At 46.2% G+C, this 21,007-nt stretch overlaps 1 protein-coding gene across 1 annotated transcript; it reads right to left on the bottom strand.

Moving 5' to 3' along the window:
* Positions 1-6,771: 6,771 nt before the first annotated feature.
* Positions 6,772-7,392, bottom strand: LOC113406642 (olfactory receptor 1444-like). The gene has a single exon (XM_026652452.1). The coding sequence runs from the start codon at positions 7,390-7,392 to the stop codon at positions 6,772-6,774; it is 621 nt and encodes a 206-aa protein (XP_026508237.1).
* Positions 7,393-21,007: the final 13,615 nt, after the last annotated feature.

The raw sequence follows: 21,007 nt of genomic DNA, 5'->3' as shown, positions 1-21,007 counted from the left end.
CCCCCCCCTCCCACCATGAATTATCTGGGATGATCGCTGTACCCCTCCCCCCACCACGTGGCTGGTAACAGGGAAGATCCCTGCTAGCCAAACGCGAAAAGCTCAGGGCCAATTCCCCCCACCCTGCGCTTGGCTAACTGCAGGGAAGGATTTCTTTTCAGCCACAGGCAAACAGCCCAGTAGGAACGGCCACCTCTGTCCCCTTAATTAAATTCCCGTATTTCAACCAGGTTACCATGAGCGATATCACTCTCCTGAGGATTACACAGCGAGATAAAGAACGGATGTTGCTTGAATGCCAGCAAACACTGGGACCATACGCTGCCAGGCTTTGTCAGGCAATGATACCAGATTACTTGCTGCAAGCATGGCGTGGTCAAGTGTCCTACCATGGAGGACGGAATAAGGCTGCACTGCCCAGAAACATTGTGGCAAGGCTTTTGGAGTATCTCCAGGAGAGCTTCATGGAGATGTCCCTGGAGGATTTCCGCTCCAACCCCAGACACGTTAACAGACTTTTCCAGTAGCTGTACTGGTCGCGAATGCATCCCAAGTCCTCAGGGCAAAGTAATCATTAAAAAACGCTTGCTTTTAAAACAAGTTTTATATTTTAAAAGGTAAACTCACCTGAGGTCCCTTCCATGGGGTCATGGTCTTGGATACTGGCTTGGGAGGGTTGGGAGGGTACTTCAGTCAGGCTGAGAAAAAGATCCTGGCTGTTGGGGAGAATGGAGTGCTGGGTGCTCTCCGCAAGCTCGTCCTCCTCCTCCTCCTCCTCTTCCCCATCCACAGAATCCTCAGGTGTAGCTGATGAGATTATCCCTGCCTCGGAATCCACGGTCAGAGGTGGGGTAGCGGTGGCGGCCCCCCCTAGAATTGCATGCAGCTCGGCATAGAAGCGGCATGTCCACGGCTCTGACCCGGAGCGACCGTTTGCCTCCTTTATTTTTTGATAGGCTTGTCTGAGCTCCTTGACTTTCATGCGGCACTGATCTGAGTCCCTATTGTGGCCTCTCTCCATCATGCCCTTGGAGATTTTTTCAAAAATTTTGGCATTTTGTCTTTTCGAACGAAGTTCTGCTAGCACTGAATCCTCTCCCCATATAGCGATCAGATCCAGTACCTCCCATACGGTACATGCTGGTGCTATTTTTCGATTATCGGCCTGCATGGTTACCTGTGCTGATGAGCTATCTGTGGTCACCTGTGCTCTCCACGCATGGCAAACAGGAAATGAAATTCAAATGTTCGTGGGGCTTTTCCTGTCTACCTGGCCAGTGCATCCGAGTTCAGATTGCTGTCCAGAGCGGTCACAATGGTGCACTCTGGGACAGCTCCCGGAGGCCAATACCATCGAATTGCGGCCACACTAACCCTAATTCGAAATGACAATATCGATTTTGGCGCTACTCCGCTCGTCGGGGAGGAGTACAGAAATTGATTTTAAGAGCCCTTTATTTCGAAATAAATGGCTTCGTTGTGTGGACTGGTGCAGGGTTAATTCGATTTAACGCTGCTCAATCCGAATTAAAGTCATAGTGTAGACCAGGCCTAAGTAACCCATTCCAGTGCTTCACCACCCTCCGAGTGAAATTGTGTTTCCTAATATCCAGCCTAGATCTCCCCCACTGCAACTTGAGACTCCTTGTTCTGTCATCTGTCACCACTGATAACAGTCGCCTTCTAGTCAGTGATCTGAAATGGGGAGCCTCCAGGAATACCTAAGGGCCTGCTCCCTGCTTTGTGGTATTGTTAAGAATTGGGGCAGTCAGTGTATTTAGGATTAGTACCTTATAGTAGTTCTACAAGGTTTGCGGTGCAGTGTGTTTAGTGAGGTCCAGTTTGCCCTCAGGGACAGTAGCTAGGATTATAAGTAGGGCTATCAAATTCACAGTCAATTTCACGGTCATAGGATTTTAAAAATCATAAATTTCATTATTTCTGATATTTAATTCTGAAATTTCATGGTGTTGTAACTGTGGGGGTCCTGACCCAAAAGGCGGTTGTGGGGGGGGGGGGTCACAAAATTAGTGTAGGGGGGTTGCAGTATTGCCACCCTAACTTCTGTGCTGCTGCCTTCAGAGCTGGGCCCTTAGCCAGCAACCACCGTTCTCTAGCCATTCACCTCTGAAGACAGTGCAGAAATAAGGGTGGCAATACTGTGACCCCCCCGCCTTACAATAACCTTCCAACCCCCTTTTGGATGTGGTCCCCCAGTTAGAGAAACGCTGGTCTCACCCGTAAAGTCTGTATAGTATAGAGTAAAAGCACACAAAAGATTAGATTTCACGGGGGAGACCAGATTTCATGGTCCATGACTTCTTTTTCACAGTCGTGAATTTGGTAGGGCCCTAATTATCAGGTACAGAGACGCAACTCTGTGATCTACCATAATGATCACAATGTGGCCTTTCAGACAACCCGTTGCCAAAGGGTTTGTAGCTAACATGGCTGGATAATCATTTCCTGGTCCAGCATAGACAGAGTATTTTTAAATGATTTTTTGACAACCAATATGGCAGACTTAATGCTGCACAGTCCCCACCCAGCTGATCCATAACTGTAGCACAGTTGATAACTGTGCGGTGTGTTTGGGTGCCAACTGTATCCCAGCAAGGATTGGTTGTAACAGTCTTTGATCAGTCCTTATCACACTCTCCTGTCACATGGGAACAAGAGGTTTGCTCAATGAGTTTAGAGGGCTGCAATTACATCTATGCAGGCTGAGATTTTCGGGGGGAGTTGGGTGCCTAATTCCCTTAGGCACCTTTCACAATCTAAGACATAATATATTTAGGCTCGTCAGAATTCAATTTTTATTGTTTTTTAATTTTGATAGATAAATCAATGTTGACTTTTAAGCATTTTTTAGATTATCAATTTAAATTTTCATCATTGTGTAATAGGACAGACAATTATTTAATGACTACAGATGAGATTCAGAAAGGTAAAGCTGCATAACCCTTAAAACACAAACAGTCAACATCATGTCAAAATATACAAAGTGAATATCCCTAAATCACTGTCAAATAAGTTTTCAAGCAGCAGTTTTCTTTGGCGAGCTGTGAATTTCTATTTTTATTTCTGGAAGTATTTTTTCATCAGTGTGTGTATGCAGTGAAATTGACATTTACAGATAAAAATCTAAACCTTCCAATCCTAAATATATAGCTCTGATATTGATAGTGGACCTTGTAGGATGGAAGGACCCACATTGTTAACTCTCCAGTTTCACTGAGTGAAAAAGGAAAAGGGCCATGACCCAAAGGAAATAATAACAGTGTTGGGTTTTTCTCACTTTCAAATACAAGCCAACTTCCCTAATGGTATCAGAAATGGTTTAAAACCCTTATTTTGGACAATAGCCTTGGTATATTTTAACAATTGTGTAGGATTGTGTGTAGTTGTAGTTTTAGTTTGTCTATATTAACTAAACTGTTACTTTAACCTATGAAGTAGCTCAGTCAGTTTTTATAAGATGATTCTTATTAGTAGCCCCATGCCACATAATCCAGCTATAATAAATGAAATTAACCAAAATTAAGTTTATTAACTTAAATAAAGTTACTTGTGCTCTTGTTTGTATGAACATTAACTAATGGCTATATGTGTGTGTGTGGGGAGGGAGGTGGTACTAGAACATTTAAGAACATAATAACGGCCATTCCGGGTCAGACCAAAGGTCCATCTAGCCCAGTATCCTGTCTTCCAACAGTGGCCAATGCCAGGTGCTTCAGAGGGAATGAACAGAACAGATAATCACCAAGTGATCCATCCCTTGTCTCTCATTCCCAGCTTCTGGCAAACAGAGGCTATTGACACCATCCCTGGCCAATAGCCATCGATGGACCTATCCTCCATGAACTAAGCTAATTCTTTTTTGAACCCTGTTATAAACTTGGCCTTCACAACATCCTCTGGCAAAGAGTTCCACAGATTGACTGGCTGGCTGCAAAAACTCCATTCCTAAAAACTTGACAATGTTCGTAGCACATGTGGCAAATCTGTTTTCTAGCCATGTAGAAATGAGGCCAGTATGATAGACCCCCCCCCCCCCCCCCAGTTAGCTTTAGCACTCAGAGCATCTGGGGAATGGAATATGGAGCCTTCACCTCTAGGTCCCTGTAGCAGATCGCAGACTCACCACCGTGGCGATTCCTGCTGGTTGCTCCGGGAATTAGGTTGATTCCAGCACTTGGAGCACAACCTGCTGGCCGGTGTCACTTTTGCCTCAGGCCCCAGTTTCCCTCCTGGACCCCAGTGCCCTTTACCCTTGGGGTTCTGCCCACCACAGTACCCCCACACTCTGGGTCTCCCCTTCCCGGGGATATAGACCTTCTCCCTTTAAGGCACCAGTTTCAATCCATCTCTATGGTATGGCTAGCTCAGAGGACACTGAGGAATGGCATCTGACACATAGAAATGAATGGAACATTTCACACCAAAAGCTATTTCTTCAGGCTCTCTGCAAATTCAAGCAGACTTCCCTGCATCAGTCACTCTCCGATCACATTTTGAAGGTTTCCTTCTCTACCATAACAGCAACAGATTTCCCTGTCCCCTTCCCCAAATGAAATCTGAGATTCTGGAGAACACCCAAGAAGACTGTTTGTTCCTCTGTGGCTAATTTTTCATACTCCCAACATTGTTTCAAGTCCTACACTCTAGATGTTCCAATTTAGCCTCAGTTCCCTCCACAGACCATTTCCCTAGAGCTAAGGGAGAATCTTCATGATCTGTTAGCACTATAGGCCCCAGAGCACACACAATGCATTAACATGGAGTTACGTTTGATTAAGTCTCTTCATGGAACTCAAAAATATTAAAAAGAATTGTTGGGATGGGGTTATTTCCTCAAATGGAACAAACTCTTTTTCTCCCTGAGGTATTGTTTCAATAAATACTCTAGTGAGTAATTAAGAAACAAACAAACAAACATAGGAACCAAGACTGTAGTTCCATTGCCTTCCTGTACATAGAAAAAATCAGCTTATTTCACAAAGTATTGTCAAATCACATTGTACGTACTATGGGCAATATTTCATGGCTTATTTCTCCCCACCCATCCCTCTGTATCTCTGCCAATGGCCTTCAATCCTGACAAATCGCCCCCTGCTATCAGCCAGGCAGTGAGTTAGCATGGGTGGAGCAGGTGGGGGCAGTGAGTTAGGGCAGGGGGAGCAGCTGGATGAGAAGATGGATAAGCACTGGTGGAGCAGGATAGGGCTGTGAGGAAGCCAGAATGGAGAAGGTGAGAATGGTGTCTTAACGGGGATGGAGCAGGGTGAGATGGTGGACTAGCAAGGCCTGGGGCTGTGATGAGCAGCCCAGGGAGGTGGGTTAGCGTGAGCGGAGGAGGCCATAGCACTGGGTTAGCCAGAGGTGGCTGGGGAGTGTGGCCACCAGCAGGGCTGTCCTTAGGCATACGCAGCTGTGTAGGGCACCCGAAAATTTGGAGCACCCCCGGGTCTTAGTGTCCACCCTTCCATTTTTCCTATCGCTGTTCTGACCCTTCCTGCAGGCTATCACCACAGCTGGCTGCTGCAGCCTGGTGAGTCTTCCTCCGGAGGGGATCTAGTAACTTAGGGCACATCTTCACTGGCAACATTAAAGAGCTGCCATGGCAGCCTTTTAACATGGCTTCTGTAGTCACGGCAGAGCGATGGGAAAGAGCTGTCCCAGCACTCTAAAAAAACCACCTCCGCGAGGGGCGTAGCTCCCAGCGCTGGTGCACTGTCTACACTGGCACTTTACAGAGCTGAAACTTGCTGCGCTCAGGGGTGTGTTTATGCTGCAGCAGGGCAGGTAGCAAACACTGAAGGGCTGGGGCGGGGCAGGCAAACTAACAAACACTGAGTCTGGGCACGGCAGGCAAACCAACAGAAAGGGAAACTCCCAAAGGGTCAAAGCAAGCAGCGGGCGGGGCAGGCTGCAGAGGGAGGGTAGTGGCAAACTAACACAGGGAGGCTGGGGAGGACAGCAGGGAGGGGAGACCACCAGCCAAACACAGGTGGGGGAAGGGAAGTCCAAGGTAAGGAGGCACGAGCGCCCACGTGTGCTTGTGTAACTCAGTCTCTTGCTCCTCACTGCTGCAAACTGTCCAAGGTGGTGAAAAGTGGGGAAGCAAACAGCCATGTCGAGGGGAGAAGAGTAGGTCCAGGTGATATGCGGGGTGGTGAAGGGGGCGCCAGTGGGGGTGGAAGTAGGGGGGAGCAGATGAGTGAGGGGGAGGGCTCCGTGCCTCTCCCCCTTGCTCCCCAAAACAGCAGGGCAGCCAGAGAAAACTGACCAGTCCCTGGAGTGAGGCTGAGTGGCCTTCCTCCGACCAGGAGAGCGAGGGACCATTACACGAACCCTCTGTGTTTTAAATCTTATTACCCTGTAAAATTACCTCCCATCCTGATTTTACAGAGGTGCTTCTTTTACTTTTTTTCTTTATAATAAAGTTCTGTTTTTTAATAATCTGATTGGTTTTTAGTGTCCTAAAAACCCAAGGGTCTGGTCTGTGCTCACTTTAATTACCACTCTGGTTGGTAGATTATTCTCAAGCCTCCCCAGGAAAGGGGGTGAAGGGGTTTGGGGGGATATTTTGGGGAAACAGGAACTCCAAGTGGTCCTTTTCCTGAACCTTTATCTAACTCACTTGGTGGTGGCAGCAATACCATCCAAGGAGAAGGAAGGATTCGTACCTTGGGGAAGTTTTTAACCTAAGCTGGTAGAAATAAGCTTAAGGGGTTTTTCATGCAGGTCCCCACATCTGTACCCCAGAGTTCAGAGTGGGAAGGGAAACCTGACAGTGACCATCTGGACCTTGGAGGTGAAGGTGCAGGAGAGCTCCAGGAGGGGCTGGAAATCACAGAAGTAGTCGTCTATCTCGCAGGGCCCGCAGAAGCTCAAGGCTATAAGTGACAGTGACACAATACCCATGAACAGGAACCTGCCCACCCAGGACCCAACCACCAGCTGCCTGCAGACCCTGCCATCCATGAGCGAAGGGTAGTGGAGTGGGCAGCACACGGCCAAATACTGGTCATAAGACATGGCTGCCAGCAGGAAGCACTCCACGGTGGCCAGGGCGCCAAAGACATAGAGCTGCGCAAGGCAGCCGCCAAGAGATATCATCACATTGCCTGTCTGGAGATCAGCGAGCATCACAGGGGAGATGTTGGAGGTGGAGACAATCTCCAGGCAGGAGAGGCTGGAGAGGAAGAAATACATAGGGGTCTGGAGATGGGGGTCCAGCACCACCAGGAGGAGGTTGGCGTCCATGGATATGATATAGACAGCTAGGAAGCCAGTAAAGAGCGGGAGCCACTTTTTCTTGAGGTTCCCAAATCCCAGGAGGAGGATGTGGGAGATGGTGGTGAGGTTTCCACTGCCTGTTTCCTTCATAGGGAGGGTCTGGGGGAAAGAGAGTCAGCAGATAATTATGAGACAATGAAAAAACTATCCATAAAGCCTGCAGCTATATGTCCTTGTGGGAAATAGTGCTGTCTAGTGATTACAGCAGTGAAGGACGGGAGTGGGGTCCAGCAGTTAGAGCAATGGAGGCCAGGACTCCTGGGTTGTATCTTAGCTCTGAGAAAGGCCTGGGGTCTAGTGGATTAGAGAAGGGGGTTTTAGCATCAGGACTCCTGGGTTCTATCCTATGGCTGGAAGGGCAATGGGGTTTAGCAAGATAGAGCAATAGTACTGGCCCTCCACCCCTATTGTGAATAAGAGGAAGTGCTTCATTTATTTCTCTTCTTTCAACAATGTGACCTGGTCAAAACTCAGAATTTCCATTCCATGGGCAATCCTGACATTCTGAAATTGCCTTTCATCCCAGATCATAATGAAACAGCAACATTGCCAGCAAAATTCTGACAAATTTCATTTCGGAGACAGTTAAAGAACCTTATCAAAATGTTGACGTGCTTTGTTGGGATATCGATAAAGCACTTCCTTTTTTACTTTATCATTTCTACTTCGTTCTATTCTAGTCTATTAAACTTGAGATGATAGTAGAATTGACGTGCTTTGAAGTTACAGAAATAAAATACCGCACTCATTTGTCATAAAAAATGTGCCAAAAACGGTATGTTCCCATGAAACATTTGCATTTTGTTGAATCAGCAAACTGAGAGGAAAACTGGTCATTCAGCAAATTGTGGACCAACTCCAGGCCCAACCTTTTCTGTGAAGCCTGAGGATTTGGGACACTGTGGATAATAACTGATGATAGGTAACACTATGTCAAGGTAAAAGCATTGGATTGTGTGCCAGGATAGGCCTCTCCTATCAAAAGGCTCAATTTCGGCCTTTGTCTCTGACTTGCTGGTGACCTTGAGTATGTCCCTTAACTTCTCTGTGCCTCACTTTTGTTATTTATTAAGTACAAGACACAGAGATGAACCCTGGACAGTTTACAATATGAAGGGTCTTCACTGGGCATAGGGTCACACCCAAGAGGGGGAAATCTTTAGCATGAATGGGGCAGGGAGGCTTCAGCAGTCAACATGGAGAAATAAATTTAAACACCATTGTCCCTTGGCCGGCACAGGTAGCAGAGATCAATGATAAAAGTCAGAGATGTTTGTAGAGAATCCTGTTTATTTACAAAGAATGTGCAGAGGGCACTTTCCTCATTCGGCAATCCAAGTCTGCCTTTCCATTGGGTCCTGTGCCCAAAAGTAGCTCTGTCTCTTGTTTTTACCCCAAGGCTATGCTAACCCCTGCCTCTCTTGCGTTCTGCTTCTTTCTGCCTCTCACATGCATAGATACAAAGCTACAATCAACCAGGGCTCTCTGTTTAGATGTAAAATAAGTTCTCAGCTCTTTCTGGAAAATAGGCCCTTTTAAAGTGTCTCAAATTGGGCCCCCTAAAATCCTGGCAAATATTTATTTGACAAATAATAGCCCAGTAGGTTTTTTTTCCTATCACTGGCATCCATGCTTCTTTAAAGACTATCCACATGGCCACACTACAATCCCTAGCCACACTGCTTCCTGAAATAGCCGCAGAGGCGTTCAACTTGCAGGATCCTCTGAGTAGTAGCTGCAACAGCTGAGGAAGCTCTTAGAAGGAAGGTGATATGGATGGTGAGCGATCAGCTGTTGTGACCTGCACAGGATGTGCCATGTTTATCTTTCTTGCACAGGACAGAAGCGACTTTGTCTGTACAAAGTGCAAGCTGGTCTCCATATTGGAAGAGAAGGTTCAAGGTCTGGAAAAACAAGTATCAGCCCTGTGTTGCATAAGAGAAATGAAGATTTCCTGGACAGACATCAGGATATGCTTCTACGGGCACAACATTCTGGAGATTCAGAGCAGGCTGCGCAGCAGGGACAGAAGGAGGGTGAAGAAAATTGGCAGCATGTGACCATCAGAAGAAGAAAGAGGAGCATCCATGTACCATCAATGCAGATGCAGGTGAGCAACCATTATCATGTTCTCTCCACAGGTACTAATGCGGAGAGTGGATTAGATGATACATCTCAGGGAAGGGAGCAGAAGGAGAATCCACTGATAGGAAGGCATGAGATGCACTGTCCTTGGGATGGGGGTTCCACAACCAACGCTCCCAAGAGAAGGAGGTGGGTGGTGGTGGTCGGGGACTCCTCCTCCGGGGGACTAAGTCATCTATCTGCCATCCTGACTGGGAAAATTGAGAAGTGTGCTGCTTCCCAGGAGCTAGGATTCACGATGTGATGGAGAGACTGTTGAGACTCATCAAGCCCTTGGATCGCTACCCCTTCCTGCTTCTCCACGTGGGCACCAATGATACTGCCAAGAATGACCTTGAGTGGATCAGTGCAGACTACCTGGCTCTGGGAAGAAGGATAATGGAGTTTGAGGCACAAGTGGTGTTCTCGTCCATATTCCCTGTGGAAGGAAAAGGCCCAGGTAGAGACCATCGAATCGTGGAAGTCAACAAATGGCTACACAGGTGGTTTCAGAGAGAAGGCTTTGGATTCTTTGACCATGGGATGATGTTCCAAGAAGGAGAAGTGCTAGGCAGAAATGGGTTCCACCTAACGAAGAGAGGGAAGAGCATCTTCGCAAGCAGGCTGGCTAACCTAGTGAGGAGGGCTTTAAACTAGGTTCACCGGGGGAAGGAGACCAAAGCCCTGAGGTAAGTGGGGAAATGGGATACCAGGAGGAAGCACAAGCAGGAGAGCGCAAGAGGGGAGGACTCCTGTCTCATGCTGAGAAAGAGGGACAATCAGTGAGTTATCTTAAGTGCCTATACACAAATGCAAGAAGCCTGGGAAACAAGCAGGGAGAACTGGAAGTCCTGGCACAGTCCAAGAATCATGATGTGATTGGAATAACAGAGACTTGGTGGGATAACTCACATGACTGGAGTACTGTCAGGGATGGATATAAACTGTTCAGGAAAGACAGGCAGGGCAGAAAAGGTGGGGGAGTTGCATTGTATGTAAGAGAGCAGTATGACTGCTCAGAGCTCTGGTATGAAACTGCAGAAAAACCTGAGAGTCTCTGGATAAAGTTGAGAAGTGTGAGCAACAAGGGTGATGTCGTGGTGGGAGTCTGCTATAGACCACCAGACCAGGGGGAAGAGGTGGACGAAGCTGATATCTGTTGGGAGAACAATACAATGGTGCACAGACAATCCAGGAAGTTTTTGGAAAGTGTAGGGGACAATTTCCTGGTGCAGGTGCTGGAGGGACCTGCTGCTCACAAACAGGGAAGAATTAGTAGGGGAAGCAAAAGTGGATGGGAACCTGGGAGGCAGTGACCATGAGATGGTCGAGTTCAGGATCCTGACACAAGAAAGAAAGGACAGCAGCAGAATATGGACCCTGGACATTAGAAAAGCAGACTTTGACTCCCTCAGGGAACTGATGGGAAGGATCCCCTGGGAGAATAACATGAGGGGCAAAGGAGTCCAGGAGAGCTGGCTGTATTTTAAAGAATCCTTATTGAGGTTGCAGGAATAAACCATCCTGATGTGTAGAAAGAATAGTAAATATGGCAGGTGACCAGCTTGGCTTAACAGTGAAATCCTTGCTGATCTTAAACACAAAAAAGAAGCTTACAAGAAGTGGAAGATTGGACAAATGACCAGGGAGGAGTATAAAACTATTGCTCAGGCATGCAGGAGTGAAATCAGGAAGGCCAAATCACACTTGGAGTTGCAGCTAGCAAGAGATGTTAAGGGTAACAAGAAGGGTTTCTTCAGGTATGTTAGCAACAAGAAATAAGTCAAGGAAAGTGTGGCCCCCTTACTGAATGAGGGCGGCAACCTAGTGGCAGAGGATGTGGAAAAAGCTAATGTACTCAATGCTTTTTTTGCCTCTGTCTTCAAGAACAAGGTCACACTCTCAGACTGCTGCACTTGCCAGCACAGCATGGGGAGAAGGTGACCAGCCCTCTGTGGAGAAGGAAGTGGTTCGGGACTATTTAGAAAAGCTGGATGAGCACAAATCCATGGGACTGGATGCGCTGCATCCGAGGGTGCTAAAGGAGTTGGTGGATGTGATTGCAGAGCGATTGGCCATCATCTTTGAAAACTCATGGCGATCGGGGGAGGACCCGGATGACTGGAAAAAGGCTAATGTAGTGCCCATCTTTAAAAAAGGGAAGAAGGAGGATCCGGGGAACTACAGGCCAGTCAGTCTCACCTCAGTCCCTGGAAAAATCATGGAGCAGGTCCTCAAGGAATCAATTCTGAAGCACTTAGAGGAGAGGAAAGTGATCAGGAACAGTCAGTATGGATTCACCAAGGGCAAGTCATGCCTGACTAACCTAACTGCCTTCTATAAGGAGATAACTGGGTCTGTGGATGAGGGAAAAGCAGTGGATGTGTTATTCCTTGACTTTAGCAAAGCTTTTGATACGTTCTCCCACAGTATTCTTTGCCAGCAAGTTAAAGAAGTATGGGTTGGATGAATGGACTATAAGGTGGATAGAAAGCTGGCTAGATCGTCAGGCTCAATGGGTAGTGATGAATGGCTCCATGTCTAGTTGGCAGCCTGTATCACGCGGAGTGCCCCATGGGTCGGTCCGGGAGCCAGTTTTGTTCAATAGCTTTATTAATGATCTGGAGGATGGCGTGGACTGCACTCTCAGCAAGTTTGCAGATGACACTAAACTGGGTGGAGTGGTAGATATGCTGGAGGGTAGGGATAGGATACAGAGGGACTTAGACAAATTAGAGGATTGGGCCAAAAGAAACCTGATGAGGTTCAACAAGGACAAGTGCAGAGTCCTGCACTTAGGATGGAAGAATCCCATGCTCTGCTACAGACTAGGGACCGAATGGCTAGGCAGCAGTTCCTCAGAAAAGCACCTAGGGGTTACGGTGGACGAGAAGCTGGATATGAGTCAGCAGTGTGCCCTTGTTGCCAAGAAGGCTAACGGCATTTTGGGCTGTATAAGTAGGGGCATTGCCAGCAGATCGAGGGACATGATCATTCCCCTCTATTTGGCATTGGTGAGGCCTCATCTGGAGTACTGTGTCCAGTTTTGGGCCCCCCCACTACAAGGAGGATGTGGAAAAATTGGAAAGAGTCCAGCGGAGGGCAACAAAAATGATTGGGGGCTGGAACACATGATTTATGAGGAGAGGCTGAGGGAACTGGGATTGTTTAGTCTGCAGAAGAGAAGAATGAGGGGGGATTTGATAGCTGCTTTCAACTACCTGAAAGGGGGTTTCAAAGAGGCTGGATCTAGACTGTTCTCAGTGGTAGCAGATGACAGAACAAGGAGCAATGGTCTCAAGTTGCAGTGGGGGCACTTTAGGTTGGATATTAGGAAAAACTTTTTCACTAGGAGGGTGGCTGTACGTCAAAGTTTCATTCATGGAGATGTCAGCACAGGCCAGGAACAGCAGAGGGGCCGGGTCACAGACGAAATGGTTGATCTCTTTGGAGCTACAGAAGGGTAAGGTGAACACCAAACCAGTCTGCGCTACCTGGGCCGTGATGCCAATAGTCCAAGAAGTGGCTGCCAGCAGGACACAGATAAATGGCCAACAGTGCCACAAAGAGTAAAACCTGCCAGGAGAAGAAACTCTGTCACCACTGTTCGATTCAAGTTAATCATTTCTTCATAAGTGCTCAACTGGAAGACAAACAGAGACAGGTATTACATGGTGTATCAACCATCTCCAGGTCTTCTATCAACCAAGATTGGATGCCTTTCTTCAAAGGTCTATGGCTCTAAGGAAGCCCAGCAGCCACACAGCCCTGAAAATGGGGTTCTATTTCTTTCCACAGAAAATGTCAAAAATGGTGGTTTTCATTTGGAACAAAACCCAATTTCAAAATATTGAAATCTTTCATGAAACAGAATCACTTTTCTCCCTCAACTCAACTCATAACTAGAGCTAGCCAAAGTATTTATTTTGAATCACAGTCATTATAAGTGGGCTTGAATGAAGAGGAAATAAAGGACTATGCATCAGATTCTACCCCTCTGGTCAATCATACGTTAGTCACCAATGAGTACCCCTAACTTGAAAAGAGAAATTCTGTTACCCTTTCTCTCAGGCTGGGATTTTCAAAGGAACCTAAGAAATTTATGCTTCTTAATTTCAATGAGATTTGGGCACCTCATTCCTTTATGCCATTTATCTGGTCACTGTGGTGGGAAACCTCCTCATTATCCTCGTAACTTTGGTGGATCCCGCCCTTCACACCTCCATGTACTTTTCCCTCTCTAACTTGTCTGCCTTAGAGGTCGTTTACACCTCTGTCACTGTCCCCAAAATGCTGGTGAGCCTCCTCTCAGGGGATAAACACATCTCCTTTGCTGGCTGTGCCATATAAATGTGCTCCTTCCTTTGCTTCGGGAGCATGTAGTCTTTCTTTCTGGCCGCTATGGGTATGACCGCTACATGGCAATAGGCCTGTGTTATCCCATGATTATGAACAAGAAGGCATCCCGGCCCAGGTAGTGCAGACCAGTTTGGTGTTCACCTTACCCTTCTGTAGATCCAAAGAGATCAACCATTTCGTCTGTGACCCGGCCCCTCTGCTGTTGCTGGCCTGTGCTGACACCTCCATGAATGAAACTTTGAGGTACAGCATGGTCACTTTCTTTGGAATGGTGCCCTTTGCCTGGATCCTGTTGTGCTATATCCGGATCATCACCACCATCCTCATTATGCCATCAATTGAGGGCAAGAGGAAAACCTTCTCCACCTGCTCCTCCCACCTCATTGTTGTGACTTTATTCTATGGTTCTGGCATCCTCCTTTATTTACGACCAAGGTCCAGTGGATTTCCAGATGGCGGTAAACTTCTCTCCCTGTTTTACACTGTTTTGCCTGCCATGTTAAACCCTTTTATCTATAGCCTGAGGAACAGGGATATCCAAATGGCCCTGAAGAGAAATATGTGGCACAAAATAGTTCCTCGCTAGCGCTGAATGGAAAACAGATTTCCCAGCCTGTTCTGCCTCAGGATGAAACGAAGGTCTACTACATTTTTTTCAAAGAACAAGACTCACCCACACCAGAATAGCCTGGTCTTTAGGGCTATGGTGGCGGTATTAATAGGCCAGGGGAAGCTAATCCCCCATAACTCTGGCTGTGGCCCCACCAACACTCTGCCCGAAGGCCCCACCCTCTCCCCCAAAGCCAGTGGGGGCTGATCTCTGGGTTTCCTGCTTGAAAACAGGGGAGCAGGGATTCGAACTCAGCTCACCCACATCCTCGGCAAAGGCCCGAAGCACCAAGCTATAGCCTCCACCTCTGTAGAGCTTTATGCAAAGTGGAACAGCTCCCACCAGCACAATTGGTAGACTGACCCCACACACCCCAGGTTAGTGTCCTAACCCCAGTCTACTCTTGGAGTGGGCTTTCTTTTTTAGTTCAGATCCCATTGTAGATCAATGAAACATTCATCAAAACCAAAACTTTCCCTCCAGAATTTCCATTTCAACAAATTGAAATTTTCCACTGGAAAATAAAACTTTAATTGAAAAATTCCCAGTGACCTCTAATACTCAGAGAATGTGACTTGTCTAATAAGCATACTGCTGGGGGCACAATTGACAAAAGTGCTTATTGGTTTTGGTCGCCTTAGTGACTGAATTGAGACTCCTTGGGCATGATTTCTGAGGTGGGCTGGGCTCTCCCAGTGACGTCTGCTGCTGTTATGGTACTCAATGCTTCTGAAAATCATTCCGCAGGCCTATCAAGTTGGTGGCTGCCCATAAAAGTCCTGACGGAAGTGACTCTCCAAAAATTGCTTCAGAAATCTGTAGCAGAACCAGGACTAGAAGCCAATTTTCCTTGGCCTGAGGCCACTAGACCATCCCTTCTCTTCCATTAGGCCTGTGCACCATTGGCTACAAACGTTCCAGCTTCTGCAATGAACTAGAGTGGGGTGTAGAGCTGCCTGGAGAACAGAATTTCCTTCTTGTGGGTGTTGGAACAAATTTTCATCCCAAGTTGACAGCCAGGGGACAAAAAGTGAAACCTTAAAAATTGTTCACAGACTCATGGGGCCGCTTGACTTTCTGGGCTTCCCAGGGAGATGGGAAGCTGCCTGTCCAGTGAGCTAGTTGCTGAGGTGTTGGTTGCTCAAGGAGTCGAGGTGATGGCTGCTCAGGGAGTTGGGGAATGTCTGCCGAGCAAGTGGGCTACAGTGGAGCCAGTAACGCTGAGCGACCAGCAGGCTGCCTGGGACCTGTGCATCCCTGGTTGCCTGGCAGCTGGCCTTCCAATTGCTAGGCTGGCTGAATAGTGGGCATGTTGACAGAAAAGCAGGCAGGGATGTAGGTTAGCCGGTTTGCTTCCCGGCCTGGTTACATCGAAAGCTGCGACAGAATCCACCTGTTCCCAGGGAGCACGTCAGATCTGTTGAATCAGCAACACGGGTCTGTTGGGAAATTTTCAGCAAGCTCTAGCAAGATCTCCTCATCTCCATCCATTACAGATCTCCATTCCAGTCACTGTCCATTCTGGGGTCCTCTGGACCAGATCGCCACATGCTGTAAATCAGTGCGGTTCCATTCACTTCTGTAAAATGTCATCTGGGAAATGGAGTGCCTGATTCTTGTCGCTCTTCTGGGACAGCGGTCTGAGATCTTGCTCACTAATAAGGGGTTTGGAATGCACAGATTTCCTAATAGCAGTCATTCAGGGGAGTGAGAATAGCCTCCTGGCTCCCAATCTAGTGCACCTTCCCCTGGGCCAAAGAGTAATCTGGTGAGGGAAAGGATGATGGTGGTCATCTGCTTTATCTTCTGGGTACAGTCCAGTGTGTCTGCTTCAGAACAATGCAGGAATATCAGAGGGGTCTATGACAGTGGTCCCCAAACTTTTCAGAGTCATGCCTCCCCTTACCCCTGTCTGCATCCTCCCGCTCCCCCCAGGGAGCGTAGACAGGGGTAATGGGGCTTAGGCTGGGCTGCAGCTGGGGGCAGGTCTGGGGCCGGGGCCAGGGCCAGGGATAGGGACGGGGCTGGAAGTGGAGCTGTGGCTGGGCCATGGTGAGAGCTGGCAACCGGGGCCATGGCCAGGGGTGGGGCTGCGGTTGGGATCCAGAGCAGGGGGCAGGAGCCAGTGCTGCGGCTAGAGGCAGGGCTGGAGCAGAGTTGGGGGAGGAGCGGGTCTGGGTGCTGCTCCCTCCCTGCCCCCTATGTGGGCTGGCCTGGGCCCCACCATGACCCCCAAACATTCCTCCACACACACCCCACAGTTTGGGTACCACTGGCCTAGGAGCATGCTTGGGAGTTGATCTTTCCAAAGGGTCAAACGTATTTTACTCTCCTAGCTTCCTCTGACAAACCCCAGCTGGAATGTTAAGGACAGTAAGTGACAAAAGTTGAAATTGGTTGAGCTAGTATAAATGGGGATTTTCTATGGCTTAGAACACAGCCAAATCAAGACACACTTCTATGGCCACCGCTGAGTTCTAGACCACCTCACATTTCAATTTCCTATTTGAATCCTTTGAAGTATTAGAGCTGTTCAAATGTCGGTCCCTGGTCATTGTCAAAGGTGGAAAATTTCCACCCATTTGTCACCACCCTGCTTCTTGGAAACAGCTGAAAAATGGAGCCAAGGCAGAGGCCAAGTACGAGAGTTTTGGCAAATGTCTAAGCAATTGCAAACAGGAGTTGGAGTGGGAAGTGTTAAACAGCCAACTACCAGTGTTGTTATTGCCAGATCTATAATGCAGCTAAAGTCACATCATTTAAACATACATTCATAAATAAAATCATGTAAACTCAGATGACTCGTTGAACTTTATGTAGTGGTGTCAGCTGTGTGGAAAGTAAAATGTTAATAAATTTCTGACTTATAATGAGTATTGGGTCATTAACCTGGGGTAACATCAGGGATTGGCTCCCAAAGGAATCATAGAGACACTTCATCCTGCCTTCTGCCTTAAATCCGAGATCCAAGAGAGAAGATAGCTTCAGTTCCTTAGTGGGGTTAGTGACAGATCAGAGAGCTACTAAAGCTCCATTCACCACGGTTGTCTCCTCTCAGTTACAAGGGGTTCACCTGTCTGAGGTCTGGATTATCCAGTTACCTTTTTTGTGGATTAATTAGGAGATGGAAGATTTCATATGTTTATTCTTGCATCTGTGACCGAGACACGAGGGAGGGATACGCTGCACTTTATGTGCAATGGGCACATGGATTGCAGGTGAGTTTCATTCTGTTTTACACCTGGTCTACCTGTTGTTTTCCTTTTGAAGAGGTAGTACCTGACTCTGTGTGGTTTGATGCCATATGTGCACATTAAACCCACCTCAGAGTGCAAGTATTGGGATCCAGCAGCATTTTCCACTCCCTCTGCACTAGTGTAAGTGATGACAGTATGTTCGCAACAGAGAAAAAACTGACCAGAAATGCACCAAGGGTCAGATTTTTAAAGTTTAGATATCTAGTAGGATTTTCAAAACATCTAGGCACCTAAAATGCATTGAGTGTCAGACACCTGGATGCATTTGAAAATCCCACTAGGCACCTAACTCCTTTTAAAAATCTGGCCCTAACTGAATAATGTCAGTGTTTGGAACCAAGAAACTGAAACACAAATCAGATCAACCAGCGATATGGAGAAAAATTTGCACACATGAGAATAATGGGCCAGATCCCCAGCTGGGTAAATCAGCCATAGCAGTCAACCGTTCAGATCCCCAGTGGCTGTGAATCAGCCTCAGCTCCACTGGAGTCAATGGGGCCAGATCCCCAGCTAGTACAGTTAATAGGGCTATTCACACCAGCTGAGGATGTGGGCTAAAGCATTGTTCTGTCTATTTATTCAGGGTTCCCGCTGCTCTTTTCCCTTTTATAATCAGCAAGGCTGTTTTTCTCTTCCCCTTTTCTGTCCATCAGTCACAGGTTCCCTGACCCCTTCATTCCATGGCACAGTGACTCATTTGCTTCCTCTGAGCCCCTTCTTCCCAGCCTGCCTACCCTGAACCCCTTACTGTGGGTCTGTTTTCCCATGAGAGCTGAACAGGGAATTCTCCTGCTTTAGCATCCACTGCTCTCCAGTGCTACCTGCTCCTTTGTTTCCAGGAGTGGCAGACCCCAGTCCTCTCAGCAGATCTACTACAATGAATACAGTTCTGCGTGATTGCAAGGATACATGGTACCAGACCCCACTGCAGACCCAGGTCCTAATTGATGATTAGATTATCCCAGGGACTCAGAGCTGTACCTGACAGTAGAATCCTGGAAGCTGCAGGGTGTTTCAGGAGCTAAACACAGAGAGATCCACATTCTGGATTGCTAAATGACTGTGAAATAATCAAGGTTTCAACCAGTAAAATATTCCCCAGACACCTGCTTGCAGATTTTCATCTTTGAAAATATAAGGTTTATTTTTTTAAATGCATCCAAATGTCCTGATCTGACTGTCCTCTCACTTGCCCTGGTGTAAATCAGAAATTCATCCATAGAAGCCAGTGGGGCTATTAGAGGTTGAAACTAGGAATTCCCACTCCATGGAAAATTTCAACATTTCAAAATTTGTTTAGGATAGAAACAGTTTTTTTTTAAATTTCCTGTGAAATGAAATTCTGAAAAAGAACCTTCATTTTGGATCAGTGAAAACATTTCAATCCGATTAAATCCAAAGGTTTTGTTTCTGGTTTTGACTTAAAATAATTAGTACTGTAAAGTTGTTTTGAAATAAAAAATCACAACCTTTTGTTCTGATAATATCAAAACATCATCTAAATGTTTCTTTCTTTTCTGAAACACGGTGATGTGGAAATTGACATGTTCCAACAAAACATTTAGATTTCAACAAAACGGCATTTTCCGATAGAGAAACGTTCCATCAGAAAATTTCCAACCATTTGTAGGGATTACACCATCATAAAACCAATGTCAGAGGAGAAATCAGATATCAGATTTGGTTCTGTCAGTTTCTTTGGCAGATTGTGGGACAATAGGAACCCGCTGCTGCAAACACGTATAGACGTGAGTTTCATACTCACAAGACAAAAAGGAGAAAAATGTACTGCCAGTGAATTTTCAAACCAGGAACTTTGTTCCAATGGGTAGAGTGGGGGACTTAGACTTGAATTTAGGTAAGTCAGTGCCAAACCTGAGCCACCTCAAAGCCTTTTTTTTGTGGATTCTGAGCACCCCCGTGTCTAGATGAAGCCAGGAGGGCTGGTGACTTACATCTGAAGTAGAGCTGAGTGGGAAACAGTTTTCTTATGCTGTGAAACTTTTCGAGATTTCAAATTTTTTTCCCATTCCAAATCAGGATGAAAAGTCAAAATCTTATAAATGTTCACAGACTGAAAATCCCCTGAACAGCTGTTCAGGTACATCAAAACGTTTCACTTTGATAATTTCAATATGTGTCTTTTCAGTTTTTGACTGTTTTAATTTTATATTTTAGAATAATTTGCTTAAATTTCTAAATGAAAAATCTTTTTTTTGTTTTTCATTTCCCCCCAAAATTATTTTGATTTAGGCAATTCATTGAAACCACCTCTTTCCAGCAAAACATTCTAGTTTTGATGTGTTGCTATTTTCTGATGAAAAAAATCTTTCATGAAAACATTTCTGGCCGGTTCCATCTGAAGATCACTGTTGGTCAGGTGCTCAAATGAGCCCAGATCCCATGTAGTTATCTAAGTGATTTCTCCAGGTTCTCCAAGGCCGAGAAACAGATTCCAGCATCTCCTGTTGCTAAGAAGGGGCAGAAGAGGAGACCTGCTGGAAGTTAAGCACTTTTGAAAATCTGATCATTTCGTGTAGTTGCCTAAGTGGGAGCTAAGGGCCAGTGGCCATATTTTTAAAGTTATTTAGACACAGAGGGATTTCAAAGAGCAATAAAACACCTAACACCCATTGAAATCAATAGGAGTTAAGCATTTATCTACATCTTTAGCTGACTAAATACCTTTAAAAATCTGGCCCTGAGCTTTTTTGAAAATCTGGCCCTATCACTATTGCAGAAATTTACAGCCCACATATTTAGTGGAGCATAAAAACTCTGCCCTGGCAATCATTTTCAGATTTAGTTTGAAGTGTTGATTTTTAGGGGTGAACCTAAAAAACTGCAATTAATTAAAAAAAATATATACAGGATAACTGACTCACAATTCCCTATCCGTAGCACTGAATTTCAAAATAGGAGTACGCCAAACTAAATTTAAAAATATCTGTTTTATGAATTCTTCAAATTGTTACAAAATACAGAAAAATATGTATTAAAAACAAACTATAGAGGAATGGCATTTTTATGTGAATTCTTTGTGTGTGTGTGTTTTAAGGTTTTTCAAAGGTTTACAAACTTTGGATAGCCATCCTTTGGTACATGAAGTTAAAATCAAATGTATGACCACTGCTACTAAATTAATGTATAAATAAATAATTCAGCATTGGTCATTACATTCTGAACCAGCAGAGTAGCAGGTTGGAGGTCTACGTTGTATATTAGTAAAAACTATTTCACTCGGAGGGTGGTGAAGCACTGGAATGGGTTACCTAAGGAGGTGGTGGAATCTCCATCCTTAGAGGTTTTTAAGGCCCGGCTTGACAAAGCCCTGGATGGGATGATTTAGTTG

This window comes from Terrapene carolina, unplaced genomic scaffold, assembly GCF_002925995.2.
Source record: "Terrapene carolina triunguis isolate 2854851 unplaced genomic scaffold, T_m_triunguis-2.0 Scaffold114, whole genome shotgun sequence".
Taxonomy (NCBI): domain Eukaryota; kingdom Metazoa; phylum Chordata; order Testudines; family Emydidae; genus Terrapene; species Terrapene triunguis.
Note: the sequence above shows the minus strand (reverse complement) of the source record. Positions and strands in the feature narration are given on the sequence as shown.